We start from the raw sequence: 16,774 nt of genomic DNA, 5'->3' as shown, positions 1-16,774 counted from the left end.
AGAAAAGCTAAACAATCAGCTTTGCAATTCAATGTATTCTCTATGCAAACCAGCTTTTTACATTTTGATTAATTTAAGCTTGCTTTATTTTTCTCTAGCTGTTTTGTGTGTGAACGCAATTTAAGAAAATATTATTTGCTGGACTTTTTGGTCTCAGCCTGACTATGGTACAACATATAAATATAGGACCGATCATTGTATTCTGTAGTACAACTTAGTTGACTGGACATCCTTTGCAGTGCTTAGGATTTGTATTATATCCTCGGCAAAGTTTTCATGTTCACATTGTGTTCTCAATGTGATTGCATTGTACAGTTTCTGCTGTTCGAACTGGGGCAGGCAAGATAAGCTTGTTTTATCAATGTCCTTGGATATATTTGCAAGCAAATCTCAAACTTGAACACAATATCTCATTATCAGATTTTAAAAGGTGGATAATGGATTCACTGTCTACTGTACTGTATGTCCTGTCTTGCTCGTGTTTTGAAACCCTGTAGTACTAATGCTGTACTGTACTCTTAATCTTTACATTTGTAGTTGTATTTTATTTTTATCTTTGCTTTGAGTAATTGTTCCACAATTCTGTTGTTGGCCAGGTCTCACTTTTAAAAGAGGTTTGTACCTGTGACTTTCTGGTTAAATAAAGGTGATATAAGATATAACATACCATACATGCATTCTATGAAGTTTTTCTAAAAGACCTCCAATACCCAATTTAGGTGAAGCATACCTAACCAAGTAACTCTGTTGGAAAACATTGTTCAAACCTCAAAATGTAGGCTATAATGACACGCACGCACGCACGCACGCACGCACGCACGCACGCACGCACGCACGCACACACACACACACACACACACACACACACACACACACACACACACACACACACACACACACACACACACACACACACACACACACACACACACACACACACACACACTGTACCCCACATGAAGTTGCCTGAGAAAACTGCTGTAGAAGCTCAGCTGGGATGCATATCAGGCTGTCAGTGTGGAACATGCTGTTCTCAGGGCGGTGAATGAGAACGTTGTAAAATGCACACAAATGATCCAGCCAGAGAACACCCTGACCCTGTCCTTTCACGCAGCTTTCTATTCCAACCCTGTCATAAGCTTCTCAACGTCTGCTCTAATTAGTTCTGAAAATTAAATTACTTCATTACAAAAACTCATTTTAAAAACCATTAACAAGGGAAACGTACAGTTTAAACCATTAAGTGAAATGTGGAGACAACATTTATAACCAGGCTTTCTTAGCAACCTAGGTGAATTCCTATTGTATTAAAGAGGTGGCTCTTCATTGTCTTTTATAAGGGAACCACCTCAAGGACCCCTGGGGGTCCCCAAACCCCATTTTGAAAACCACCGCCCTAGAGAATCTGTACTAGGTTAGAGATATAGAGATGGTGGGTCATCATGAGCTTTTATTTGGATTCCTCCCACATGTCACTTGTGTATTATCAAGACAAAAAGTCTTAAAACCCCACTAGCAGGCACTTGAGGTCACACTGCTCTTAAAACCCCATGTAGCAGCTTCCAAGATATTTTGTTTGGGAACTTTAAGAGTATTTTGTGGGGAATTTGACATTTTGGCCTAAAGATGGCGCTAGGAATGGTCATGGTTTTCACTCAAATCAGTAAGGCACAGTCTATTCGATTATCAGTTGTTTTGGCACATTTTGGCACACAGGTGGCACTAGGGCAGGGGTATTCAACAGGGGGTCCGGGACCCCTAGGGGGTCCTCAGAGTTACTACAGGGGGTCCTCCAAATCTTTGTGTGATAGAAACTTCTTTTCCTCCCTTTTTATATTAACCACTTGAACCCAAGCGTCCATATTCTGAGAACCTTTGCCAAAATAGCTGTATCTACAATCTCACAACGGGCGTTGTGAGCTTGTACATCAGCTATTTTTGGCAAAGAGCTCTGGTGTAGAGGGCAAAAAGAGTACAGAGTGAGACGGTTCAAGTGGTTAGATATCTGAAAACACAAATTGACATGAATTCAAAATACACTGATGATTGTGCTGTCAAACAATGAAACTATATGGAATATATGAACAGGTTGTGGGGGTCCCTGCTTCATCTCTCTCTCAACTAAGGGGTCCTTGGCCTGAAAACGTTGAAGACCCCTGCACTAGGGGAAAGGTCATGGGGTCAGCAAATGTCTTAGTTATCCTGCCAGTAACTTTTGAGGTACCTTGTTTGAGACCTATATGCAATTTTAAGTGTTGGTGGACTCACAGACCAACCGACATTTAGTTCCCAGGGCCCTGCCACAGGGCTCTCTGTTGACAGTGGTTGTGAAGAAGCACAGTTTTTTTTTTTTTTTTTTTGCTCAAAGTTTAATTTTTTCCAGGTCATAGGGCACAAAAGGTGAGTTCACATCATGTTCAGTGAGAATCTAAATACAATCTGCTAGTGATGAGGGCTTTTACTAGTGTAGTGTTAAGTAACTCTAAAATCATGCATACCGTAGCTATGTCTTCAAAACAACTTAGTTGCATGTTTAATTGCCACGAGGCAAATGTAAATACAGTATGTGCATTATTATTGTTATTGATCTCAGTTGCACCTTATACAATTACATAACTTGGATATGAATCTAATTATCTTTTGAATTATTTTTTAATCCATTTAAGATTATGCTTACACAAATTTGTTCTGACAGAATATACTGTAAATGTTCAAGACAGCTGAGAACAATCAATATTCTCTTCCAGTAATAAAACAGTATATGAGGTAATTCTATATTACTTTTGTTATACACAGGCCAAAATCAAACAGGCTTTTTACATTATATTACAATCATCTGTGATTCACACAGAATGCAGAAGTGCATAATAAATGTTTTTAGGGACACACAGCTTGTTAATACAGGAATGTACATATAGTACCAGCACCATACATCTTTATGTCAAGTTATGTTACATAAAACTCTTTAGTAAGTCATATCCTTGAAACTTTCCTTACCTTATCCTGCATTGAGTTGCACGTACCTATCTTATTAACCTTTTTCTGGGTGAAAGCTGGGGGTTAACTCAAGATATTCTATGCAACCAGGCACAAAAATATATAATATAATATAATGTGGTTCAATTATGCATACATGGGGACCTCCATCTGGCTTGGTATATACAGTAATGACCTTAATATCTCTAACAAGCAATGTCAGAATGGTGAATATACATCTCTAAAGACACAATTTGTGTGATTCTAACAAAAATATAAAAAGTTCTCACAAACTGAATGGGAGTAATGCATATTTCCACTGTGGAATGTATTGCTGCAGTCCGTTCACAATCTGTTGTCAAAGTCAGACTGAAGCTGGAGGAATACTTTGTTCAACCCAGCTTTGAGAAAAGGTCATCCAATGAGTGCAGACAGAAAGTATTGTCCCTTTTCTACGCTCTCCCAAGAGATACCATCACTTATGATGAAATATTGCTTCAATATGGCAATCATTTCTCTGCAGTTCACATTTTCTTACCCGTAACTACATACCGTAGAGTAGACACAAATCATTTAAAACAGTTCTCTCTGCCAAGTATTTTGGAGAACAAACACACCAACCAAATGCTTGCCTTTGTAAAGTTGCAGATGTTATAGAAGGGCAGGTGTGATTTGAAGTACGTAAGTGAAAAGTCTGTTATATAAATTGGCATTGTATGCACGCACGCTCATACAAGCAAAAACAGAGGCAGAGGAAACAATCTTAGAAGATGGCAGGACATTGCCTCCAGTCTCGTTGTTCTTTAGCCTCCCAGTAGCCACCCTTGTAGACGTAGGTGCACTCCCCTGTTGCATCGTCTGTCCTCCTCTCAAACCACAGTGGCTGGTGACCCTCGAAGTCTTGGCCTGAAGGGTACGGCAAGTTAGTCAACTATGATGTTGTTACTTCACACCGCTCAATATTCTCCGCTGATCAAAACCAGGGATGTCGCACCAAATTCTGGGCCCTGGGTACTTTAACTATTGAAAAATAGCAGATATACAAGCTCACAGCGCGGCACCGAGTGCCGTGCTGCGAGCTTATAGATCTGTTATTTTTTAACATTTGTGCGGAGTCTGAATATTTCATATCCTTCTAAGGTTTTTTGAAAAACCTATGTTTCTATGCCAGTGGTGCTCAATTCTTTCATTTAAAGGACCCCAGAACTGATATGTATTTGGCCACGGATCCCCATCTAAATATTTGAGTTACAAATGTTCGCTTAAAGAATACATATACCCGTATTTTCCGGACTATAAGGCGCACTTAAAAGCCTTTAATTTTCTCAAAAAACTACAGTGCGCCTTATAGTCCAGTGCGCCTTATATATGGATCATTCATTGACATTGACATTCCCTTTAGCACAGCTCCATCTGTTGGATGCATAACACAATGGTAGCGTCTATTATGTGCGCCTTATAGTCCGGTGCGCCTTATATATGAAAACAGTTAAAATAGACCATTCATTGACAGTGCGCCTTATAGTCCGGTGCGCCTTATAGTCCGGAAATTACTGTATTCAAAGATTTGCACAGATTTTCACAACTTTTCAAAAATAGCAGATCTACACGCTCGCAGCTGTGAGCTTGTAGATCTACTATTTTTCAATAACTAAAGTATAAAATAATTAAGGCCCCTCCACCTTGGGCCCTAGTAACTCAGTCCCACTTTTTCCCCCCTTGTGACGCCCCTGATCAAAACCATCTGAGTAGCCAACAGCTGGCTGAAGCCGTAAAAAGCTATTTCCCCTCTCCCGGGGACCAGAAAATCCTCCCTGTCCCCTGCTTCTCTCTGTCTGCATACTGTACCTTGTTCCAGGGCTTCGTTTGCTTGTGCCTCCATCCTCCTTCTTTCGTGTCTTTGTTGTTCCTCTAGACGCAGTTTGTGGACATTAGCTTCATCCCACAGACCCGCCTCCATGAGGCGCTGATCAGGACGCATGCGGCTGTCAGTGGGGGCCACACCTTCTTCTGGCTCATTCAGAGTCAGAGCCAGGGTAGAGAAGAAGTGCATGTTTTCCGCATTATCCCTGTGCATTGGGCGACAGGTGACACAAAAGGAATGAAATATGGGGTAGGCGAAAAAGATAGTAATGGGAAAGGATTTTAAAGCTTGTAAATGGCAGATCTACAAACTCACAATGTGTCGAATCGCGTCACACTGTGAGCCTGTAGATCTGCTATTTTCAGCACATGACATTGGCGTGCGACACCTGCAAATTTAGCTTAAGTGGTACAGGTTTTCTTATAAGATGCGTTGGAAATAATGGGGTGGACTGAAAATGAACATACGGTAGTGGGTATTTCTTCCACAGCAGTTTTGGTGGAAGAGTCTGATAAACCATCTTTTGTTTGCCTTCAGACCCTCCAATTCCTTCGCTGCTGTCCACTATCTTGGCACTCTCCATCTTGTCGTCCCAGGTTCCAGACAAAATATAATGTGCTGTTCCTTCACTGTCCTCTACCACCCCTGTTACCTTGAGACAATGACAAAGATGGGGTAAATTGTTTATGTCTTGTTTATTTTTGATTACTTCTCCTGACTAGTCATGTATTATTTTATTCAAGTCTAGTCATATTGTAAGCTGTGCTTTTGTGGAGTATTATGTAAGAAGAAAATAGACACCAATAAATATGGTCATTATTACCAAGTGAATCTTAAAAGAAGCAATGACTGAAGGGATAATAGACTTACTTTGTGTGGGACCTCTCTGGAGAAGTAGCTATAGGGGGTGAACTTGAGGTGGCAGGTGTCCTTGGTAGTGCTATTAATTATTTCAATGTCACCAGACTACAAACAGTAAAAGAGGAGGAGGAAATAATCACAGAGGAAGACAGGGTTTGAGAAAGAGAGGAAGAATTGAAAGGGAAAGAAATATATACCATGACTAACAAACTAGGATCAAATATCTTCACATTTATTTAACATAACACACCTGATCAATCCACAACTTTCCTACAATGATGTTGTGCACAGTGGAGGTGACTTTGCTCCAGACATAATGATTCCCACTTGAGTGGAATTCGAGGTGAATACAGCCTACAGAGAAAAAAAGAAGATGACCAAAAGTGCACAATAGTAACAAAAATATGAATTTATTTTCATCTGTTTTCACTTTAAAGCTGCAATCCATCACTTTTTTAATTGAATAAAATGTTATGTTGACCAATCGGTATGGTAGAGTATGTTATTACAATATAACTAACACAACTGCGGTGGGTGTAGTTGCTGTACTGTACATGCTAGATCCTGTGGTTAGATAGGACCACTACTGGTTGACAAGAGGTATTGCATTAGGGTCAAATAGTAATTTATCCTCTGCCCAGATGGACTTTCCATTATAGCTCAAAAACATCTTTTGACATGTTGGCACTCACACAGGGGTCCAGGGTTCGAATACCATAGGGCATAGAAGTTTACAGATTGCAGTTTTAATCTACAGTATTTCTGTGATTTCGTCAGAATTGTCAGCACCATAATTATTCATCCTTGCTCTCACCTAAAGGCATGACAGAGATATATTTCCCACGGAACTTGCTGTCGATGGTAATGTCCTGCCTCAGGGTCCAGCCTCGTTGTGACGACACATGGTGTGCAGCGGCTGGGGGATGATGACTGACCTGAGAGGGAAAGAATGGCATCCAGTGCTGTAGGCCAGTGTTTCTCAACCACTGTGCCTGGGGACATTTGGTGTGCCCCTGAGAAGGGTCAAGTGTGCCCCTTGAAACTGCTTGAAAGCCAGTATTGTATTTATCATTATAAAAATGATTTAAACTAGTGAAAACAGCCGATCTACAAGCGTGCTTGTAGATCTGCTGTTTTCACTACTGTTGTGCGACAGCCTTGTATGATGAAGCAGGGCTTTACTTTGCGAAGAAACTTACAAATTTGAAACTTGGAGATACAAGGTTTCTTCCCGACAGTGACGATATTTACACCCCTGTATTATGTTGGTGTGCCCATGGATTCTTGAGACATGAGAAGTGTGCCCATGCAGAAAAAAGGTTGAGAAACACTGGTGTAGGCTACTTAAGTACAATTTTAAATACAATTTTGTGGTATTTGTACTTTACTTGAGGACTTCCGGTTTCCAATACTTTTACTTCTACTCCACGATATCTCAGATCCAAATATTTTACTTTTACTCCACTACATTTATATGAAAACTTTATTTACTAGTTACTTTGTACATTGATTATTATCACAGAACATACATTAACCACTTCAATCTATACACTTTGGGCAAATGAAAATAGCCGATCTACAAGTAAATCGGCTATTTTCAAAAGACTTTTATATATTTGAAAACTTGAAATGGGACATTTTGCATAATGAGTACTTGTACTTTTGGTACTTTAAGTACATTTTGATGCCAATACCTTTGTACTTTTACTCAAGTACATCTGGAATTCCTGACTGACTTTATTTGTAACAGAGTATTTCCACATTGCAAGTGAGTGTGTTTTTGTTGTTATCAATGATCAATGTGAATTCTTGTATCTACCAGGTGGAACGTGTGTTTTATAAATATTTGTGTAGTATAAATAAAGAGCTGGTGACTAAATAACTAGAGTGGATCTGTAATAATGTGATACTACACTGTTTTGATTGACTATTTGATTATAGTTATGCCTCCTACAGTATATTCCTTTACTAGGAGGTCATCTGGTCACCATGCAGGTCAATTTACAACACACAGTTTAGTCATAAGCAAACCTGTTCTCACCTGTTGGCAGGCTGTCAGAGTAACTATTTGTAAATCTAGCACGTCATATAAAAAGAGCCATGTATGGCTCTGTCCACTAACCAAGCCTCCATCTATTTGGGTTCTCTTGTTGTGTGTAAACTAGAGGGAACATATGTCTGATTAATTCCTGCCACGACAGCTCCATTTGAGCACAAAGAGCACTACTCTTTACCATTTCTTGAAAAGTAATGGTCAAGTATTCCACCACCCAACAATCAGTGCATGTGTATCTCTGTGCAGTGGTGGTTGAGGTATTTTTTACTTTACTGGAGTATTTCCAAATGTCTATACTTTTACTTCCACTACACCTCAGAGGAAAATATTGTACTTTTATTCCACTACAATTATATGAAAACTTGAGTTACTTAGTTACTTTGTAGATTTTGATTAATATTACAAAACATACACTACCAGTCCAAAGGTTTCTCACACACATTGAGTGAGAAGCTGCGTCCAACTTTTTGATACCGTTACTTTTGTACTTTTGAAAGTCAATTTTGAATTGTGTAACAGTTTTTCTACATACATTGCAGTTTTGATATTTTTACTCAAGTAAAAAAATGTGAGAACGTTTCCCCACCACTGTGTGCCTCACCTGTTCAGAGATGGAGCGATATCCATACTCGTCTAAGCGGTCCAGCTCATATGTCTCCCCGAGGAGAGGATTGAAGGGCTTTGCTGTGCGGTGGGCCGTTGTGGAGTAGGAGCTGACCGAGAAGGCTGCCACCAAGCACATCTGCTCCAAGGAGGAGTCACAGTGCGCGGCCCGGTCCAGAAGCTCACTGTACTCCAGGTCCTCGGTCAGACGCTGCAGCATCGACAAGGGCTCGTTGAAGTTTACCTGCAGTAGGGGTGGGACGATAATCGTTATTATCGTTTATCATGATAAAAAACACTCACAATAATCGTATCGTGGAGATTATCCTCAGTCGAGCTGCATATTCGGTACCATTTAAACCATCTAATTGGTAAAACAGACCTGGAAATAACATACTTGATGTAGTCCTTTGTTCAATCTCTACTAAATCGCAATTTCTTTAGTCACAAAAAACGTGAAATTGTGAAACTTCCATATCGTCCCATCCCTAACCTGCAACACTTCTAAAGACACACTAGAGAGGAACACAATATTCAACCCTGGCATTCCTTGGGCGTGTATGGGTGACATTTTTCCAAGAATTTCAATTATTCTCAAAAAATGAAAAAGAAACCAGAAATGTAAAAATATTGTAACAATCTGAAATAGTGAAAACAGCACAAGCACACAGTGGATCTGTTATTTTCACTGTTTGTCATACAATCTGGAGGTAAAGTGTTAAACAATACAAAGAAGACAAAGACTACATCATAACCAGTTGATAAGTCAAACGTCTTTACAGGCATGGGTATCTTGGACAGCTCTCTGCCGATGCAGTTCTTCATGATGCCCCATAGGCTGAGGGAATAATTGGGTTTGTCAGGGATACGGTTGCGTCTGGTTCTTTGTAGCTGTGTGTGGTTTGAGCTGGTCGAGTCCTGGTTAAAAAGAAGAAAACAACAATAGTTGAGGTACTCTTAATGTAAGCATAGACATACAGCTGTAATGTCGAATGCGTTTTAATGTAAGCAGCATAGTGCTACAGCTGTAATGTCGAATGCCTGCTGGGGACTTACGTTGTCATTGTGGCTCCAGTCATCGGGAATTCCTCCACTCATCATACTCTGATTACTCCCTGAGTGCCTGAGAGAAATTGTATCCACAATATTTCTTTACAACGTTGCTTAATTTACCTAAGTACTTTTCTCCATTTTAATGTATGTTAATTATGACATCACATAAGATGATCCAGGGCACCCGCTGGCCTACTGGTCCAGGCGCATACCACTTAGGAATTGCCACATAGGCATGGATGCCTGGCGGCGGCGCCGGCTCGATTCCCGATTTGCAGTGTGTCACTCCCCATCTCTCCCCCCATTTCCTGTCAGTCTACTGTCCTATCAAAAAAGGCATAAAAGCCCCTATTTTCTTTTTTAAAGGTAAGATGATCCAGGATTGAGGTAGTGATGTCATAATTAACTTACTGGTACATCAGAGGAGCTGTGTTTAGAATAGATGATCCTACTGTATATAACTCCTCTTAAAGAGCTGAAATCTTACTTGTGCTTTGTGTGGTCATTGGCATTCACAGATATGAATGCAGGAGATTCCTCCATGGCACCAATTAACTCATTCTCCTTGTTGTCTCCACACCTCTCCTTCTTGGAGTTGCCTCCACATCAGCTGCTGCGAAAACAGTGAGGTGATTGAGGTCACTGTTTGTGGCGCAGTCCTTGTATTACAGTACAAAAAATATCAGCCATAAACCAAAGTGAAACCAAAGTCATTTGTTGAGGACGAGGATGAAGGTGGTGAGAGAGAGAGAGAGATGAAGAGATAGAGATAGAAAGAGCCAGAGAGAGAGGATATATGCTTTTAACCTGTTTGGAACTGGGATTCTTGCTCCAGGCTCTTTCTAGGCTGTTGTGCTGGCTAGCTGTCCAATGGTCTCCTCCATATGGTGGAGATGTTCTCTCTCATGCTGCATGCAGGGCCTTTTGCCACCTCCGGCCATGTGAGTTTCTGCTATTTCCGAAAGGTCCAGAGGAGCCTGAGGTGTAAACACACAATATCTAGATCCCATCAATGTAGACCTCATAAGCACCATTCACTAGTAAAATGGAATGACACCTGCTGGCGTTCCCATTACAATGATTACTGTTCATCAGAGGGTGCAGCACAGTATCGAAGAGACTGGGGTTTGAATCCTACACCGTGCCGGGCGTTCCAATGAACCCAAATAGCCATGTTCGTGGGTGGGAAGCCAGGTAGAGAAGGCATTCTCTGTCACTGCACTAGATTAGTGACACTAGTGACTAGACTCCTATAAGCAACTGCATCTTCACTCTCAGGTGACAGTGTAGTAGCAGCCGGTGATGCATCAGAGTAGACATGCTATTGGCCAGGGCATAACAGTGGGCGTGATTTACTGGTGCCACAAAAAAATCAACCATTCACTTTTCTCATAGAGATTTACAAAATATTTATATCAATTATCTTAAGCCTAGAATAATAATAAACAAAGGGTATTTATTAAATGTAGTATATCATATAATTAAATTAATCAAGGGTTTTATTGTCATGATTCACCACAATCCTGGATGGCTTGATTCTAGGCTTAAAATAATTGATATAAATATTTTTGTAAATCTCTATGGGACTTTTGCAAAACATTGTCTCTTCAACGCCTTTGGCCTGGCGGAGACAATAAAGAATGCACCTCAAATTGTAGCTCTGGTCCATAGTGTTAGAAGGAGAATTCCTTCTAATGCTATGGACCAGAGCTACTCAAATTAGACAAACTCACATTGTAAGATGTGGAAGAGAGAGTAGTATTCAGTTTGTCTGTGCCATCAGTTGATCCCTGCACTTTCACCAATAGCCTACACTAGTAGAGGCGAGGGCGGCACTGTGAGTGACCGTGAACTCTTGCAGGAAATCAAGCTTTATGGCCAAAGTCCTGAGTGCCCGCTAAGTCAGTGCGCTGTCCTCTTGTGGTGCAAGAAGCTCATCTCCTGAGTCATCTTCCACCAAAGGTGGAGGAGAAAGGAAGGTCATTCATATTTCAATCACATTCATAAACCTATATTCATAAAGCATACAAGCAACTGAACTGAGCAATAATTACATAAATTAAAAATGACCGTATGACACTCGGGTATTACTGAAGGTCATACTGTCCCCATGTTATTTTTCCATTACGTAACAGCGTCACTACAATAGGCTGTATAGATGTTCCTTGATATCAGATAGACAAGGAGATAGTACGAAGCAAACATTGTGTTTTATGACAAAGTATAAGTATAAAATAGGCTTCAGGAGTAAAGAGAGAGGCTTTACGCACTCTCCTCCACATGTTCCTTTCCTCTACGATGCCAGAAAGCTATGAATGAACGTGGTTGTCCTGGAAACACAGGACTGTGTCATTGGGAGGTTGAGCTATTTATAGCAGCTGAGGCGAGAAAAAAACAACAAGAGATGACGCATTACTCTCCGGCATGAGGTAAAGCATCAGTCTCAGCTCTTGAGATACAGGACCGAGAGACTGGCTTATTGCCATTTACCAAGAGGGGCGTCAGATTATTACTGGAGATTATTACATCTCACCTCGCAAGAGAACAGTTCAATAGACTGCCACTTGAATACAAGCCACTTGCAATCACATTTGTAAATCTAATACGTTTACAAATGTGATTGTATTCAGTTTGTTTTAATATCTCTGGCATAATACGTCGTATTAACTTTATTCCAGAGATATTAAAACATACTGTGGCCTGGCTGCCATTTAAAAAGCAACCCTTCCCCTTTTCCAGTCACCTTGCCTGATGCTGAAAACTGCTGACATCCTATTATGTCTGGTATAACCCTATTATTATAGCTCTATGGGTATAACAGTTACAGGAATATTCCACTGCTTTTTTCTGTTTGTCTGTGTGCAAGGTGCAATCGTCCAGACACATTGCCTGAATTAAATGTAGGCCCATGAAATTAAATACATGCAGTCAAGCTAAAGTGGATTAGTGTAAACAGTCAGGAGCTGAGAAGATTTAAAGGAGAGAATTAAAACTCATTCTGGAATTTGTAATGATTTCACGACCCATATGCAGTTATGGTAAGACAAATACACATGATATCACTCTATATCACACATCTACAGTATATCAACAGACATTGATAATTCAATCTATGGAATAAATAAATGGGAAACTCATACTAATGAATTAGCTCTGGTCCATAGCGTTAGTGGAGTTCTCCCTAACGCTATGTTCCTCTACCTCCGTATTCCTTGGCAAAACCGCAAAACCCCACCGTCTGGTCCGAAAATAACAAAAACTGTTTCACCCCTCATCAAACCAAAGGTATCAGTGGACAGTTGATAGCTTACTCTACTTAGTGGACGCGGGCTGAGCCCCCCACCACACGATTAAAATACATTTCTAGGGCAAAATGAAAAATATTCTACCGGATGGAGACTCCATTTCTTCTCGTTTTTCACTATTTGTCGTCGCCATCAAGGTGCCAACTCACTACTGCCGCGCAGGTCAGAGGACCGAATTACAATGAGCATTAGTCTCACTGGGTGTTATTCAACTCTGCGACGTTAGAAGCGCTGTTTCGTAAAAACCTGGAAGAGCGTCTCCATCTGGTAGAATATTTTTCATTTTGCCCTAGAAATGTATTTTAATCGTGTGGTGGGGGGCTCAGACCTCGTCCACTAAGTAGAGTAAGCTTTCAACTGTCCACTGATACCTTTGGTTTGATGAGGGGCGAAACAGTTTTTGTTATTTTTGGACCAGACGGCGGGGTGTTCCGGTTTTGCCAAGGAATACGGAGGTAGAGGCACATAGCGTTAGGGAGAACTCCACTAACGCTATGGACCAGAGCTACTAATGAATATGAGTGAAAACAAGAAAGCAAGTGGGTGACAAATCATAATGAGAAAAGCATATATACATGTGCTGTGCTTATTCCTTGCCTTCAGTATGAGACATATGACTCATCACTGAATGACTGAAGATAAAGTGATCACCAATAGGGAGGAAGAGAGGGAATGTGGAAATGATCAAAGATTCACTTTCCTAACCACATGAACCCTAGCATCACTATTCTGGACATGTCATAGGGAAACATTCTGCAAAAACAATGAAACAGCACCATACTGTTGTGAGCTTGTAGATCATTTTCGCTATGTGATGTACAACTAATGTAGAGGGTTTAAATAGTTAATGCAAGTCTGCTCCACAACAACAGCTGCACTGATTCCTCCTTTAGGGGAGTTATTTTCTTATCTAAATAGAATTCAGATTTTAAACCCACACGCAGTGAGAGCGACAGTTGTTTGACACCGTTTTGTGTTCAAATCTCCAAATGTATTATTTTTGTTGCAACTGGATCTGCGATGGCTGCAGCAATTTAACGCACACACACAAAAAAAAAACAATAAAGCTAAATTGTTTTCGAAAATACATGTTAAGATACATTCCAACATTCAAACCTTCCAAATGGGATGAGCTCATGTGTTAAAATCCTGATTATAGTGTCTTAACTACTTTAACTTTTATAAAAAATTGCAGATCTACAAGCTCACACAACACATCACCATGCAACGTGATCAGCTATTTAAGTGGTAAATGTTAACTTGAATCCAAAATCCCAATGATCAAAGCCATCCAAAGAAACAAAACAAACAAATACTGATGGTTTACATGTCACCTTTTATGATCTAGTCGTTGCCTATAGAGATAAGCAGCTGCAGTAAGAATAAGAGAAAGCGTTGTTTGCACACTTCAGATGAATGCCTAAATTCTAACTGAGAGTATTAGGAGCACTGAGCACTCAAGAGACACACCCCTTTTAGAAATAGACAATGTAATAACTGGGCCAATTCTCAAAGAGTGTCACATGCAGACCCATTTGTGTTTTGAGGTTCTGAAATAATCTACTTTTTGAATAGAGAGCCGTGTAACCATCATATTTAGCTTAACACCTATTTTTACACTGACTGCTCTGTGAAGCCACTTCCAAGTCTTTTAACCTCATGAAGGTACACACCCTAACAGCTACAAATTCCAGCATCTGAAGCCCACTTTTGATCTTGTTCACGGTATAACTGCAGGTAATAAAGAGGTTACTTACCACGGGAAACTAGTTAAGAAGAATGCCCTCATTGCTCCCTATTGTCTTTACAATGTGGATGGAGATAGATGTAGCTCTATAGCTACACTTCCTCTTTTTCATTCACCTTGCCTCTCTCTCTCTCTCCCTCCTTTTTACAGAATAGGAGGAGGAGTCTAAAGGAAGGTCATTTCATTCAGCTCTGACTGTCGTCATTCTGGGGGAAAGAGGGAGGGAGACAGAAAAACAGTGTAGGGCGGGAGAGAGCTTGCCTTGAAGTAAGGATGTTCATAAGATGCATGACCGATATAAGTCCCTGGGTATATAAAGGAAAAGGACAAAATGTTCTGCATAATTATGTTATAATTTATGTACAGTATATGATCTACAGTAAGTGCTATATCCACTCAGAAGACACATTGCATCAGAGAATCCAAAACAGACAAGATAGAAGATCACTCACTAGGATATTTCAGTAAAATTAGCTGGATAGAACATTATAGCGAGTCTAATAAGAGATAGATTCAGTCAATACACATGAAAACATACTGATTGAATTAGATTTAGAGAGAAAATAAGATATATCTTTGAGAACAAGCATTGAATTTTCTGGCATTTCTTGCCATCTTTATCCAACAAAAAATTTGTAAAATAGAAATAGAGCCTCATACTGACAACTATTTAGGCCTAAATAAAATGATTTAACCAATCATCACCAAGATGCTTTACGCAATATCAAGTCTGATAACTCAGAAAGATATTGAACTATCAAAAATATGGTGAACGTGAATGAGTCCTTGTGATATCAAAGAAACTCAATTAATAGACAGGGGATAGCCGAGTTAGATCATAATAGCGAGGGAATTGGAAAGAGAAGCGGGGCATCTGACAAGCCTGAATTGTAGAAGAATAAAAAGGAAGGCATATACTGTCATATCTAATAAATAAAAACAAATAAACTATTAAGGCTATATCAGAAACAAGTGGGTGTAATATAGGCTACATTTTTAATAAAACAACTCTACACACAGAACCCATTTGACCCAGTGTATAAAGATTTGTGGAACACTACCTCCTTCCTGTGGTCTATTAGGGGAATTACACCAATCACCTTGGGGGGGAAAAAAAGGTTCTACACAGTAAGGCATATCCTTACCTTAACTTAGTGATCTTTAAGGGATAACTCCATCAACCTGAACAGCAACAGCACACCAACATTTCTCTGCCTGTACCTGTATGAGTGACAAACCTCTTGATTTCAATGAAAATCTGAAATAAAACCAATAACAACACTGTGTGTTGTGTTCTGTTTTGAGACCTTGGAAAATCATCTGTAACCTGTGTAAAAGATAACATTGGGCCTGCAGGCTAGTGTAGCAGTCCAGGCACATATAGGCTTTTAATCCAGACCGACAGCGTGTTGTGGATACAACTCCATTTCCTGTCAGTCTACTGTTCACTATCAATAAAGGCAGAAAAATATCCACAAAAAATAATATTCCTCGTCTCTTAGTGCTCTTCAGGATGGGGGTACCATGCTTATTTTGTGTGCCACAGCCTGAAAAGGTTGAGAACCACTGTGCTAGGTGAGCAACAACCAGTGGTGTAAAGTAACTAAGTAGCCAACATTTACTGTAGTACTGTAATAAGTACAATTTTTAGGTATTTAAATTGTACTTTACCTGAGTATTTCCCCATTTCCAATACTTTTAATTCTACTCCTCCACATCTCAGATCCAAATATTACACTTTTAATCATCTACAATTATTTGGAAGGTTTAGTTACTACTGCGGTTACTTTGTAGAATTTGATTATTATTACAAAACTTACATTAAAAAATGTCAGCCCTATGTACATTTCGGCCATGAGAAAATAGCCAATCTGCAAGGTTGTAGATCTGTTATTTTCAAAATATTTGTACACATTTGAAAATTTAAATAGGACATTCTGCAGTACTTTTACTTACATAATGATTTACTGTTCTTGAAGTACATTTTGATACCAATACTTTTGTACTTTTAGCCAAACGTTCCAAAAAGCATACACGAGTCCCGAGTACAAAAAGGCTGGGAACTACTTTCTTGTAGCTGGGGACTACTTTCTTGCAGAGCAGACCTTATAGTGAATTATTAGTGAAATAGAACAGTTTTAATTGGTACATGTCTATGATTTTTCATGGTGCCATATTGTAACTGTTTTAGAAAAGCAATAAGCCACGTGAGGCTTGTGGTTACCTGTATTTTACACCGGCTGAGTGTGTTGGAGACACTCGGCTACGCCTCTCAGCCGGTGTAAAATACCAGGTAACCACTCGCCTCT

At 39.9% G+C, this 16,774-nt stretch overlaps 1 protein-coding gene across 1 annotated transcript; it reads right to left on the bottom strand.

The window, feature by feature from the left end:
* Positions 1-3,739: 3,739 nt before the first annotated feature.
* osbp2a (oxysterol binding protein 2a) lies at positions 3,740-11,899 on the bottom strand (the record flags this gene model as incomplete). Its single annotated transcript, XM_080743461.1, is given in 14 exon segments — positions 3,740-3,882; positions 4,825-5,045; positions 5,308-5,492; positions 5,711-5,806; positions 5,952-6,055; positions 6,516-6,636; positions 8,359-8,604; positions 9,141-9,278; positions 9,417-9,483; positions 9,901-9,998; positions 10,221-10,273; positions 10,276-10,327; positions 10,329-10,390; positions 11,830-11,899. Coding segments are annotated over 14 exon segments (1,656 nt in total).
* Between the last annotated feature and the right edge of the window lie 4,875 nt (positions 11,900-16,774).

The sequence above is a fragment of the Nannobrachium achirus genome (assembly GCF_963921795.1).
Source record: "Nannobrachium achirus genome assembly, chromosome: 15".
NCBI classification, from domain to species: domain Eukaryota; kingdom Metazoa; phylum Chordata; class Actinopteri; order Myctophiformes; family Myctophidae; genus Nannobrachium; species Nannobrachium achirus.
The sequence above is the reverse complement of the archived record's forward strand: the minus strand, read 5'-3'. Positions and strand labels throughout refer to the sequence as shown.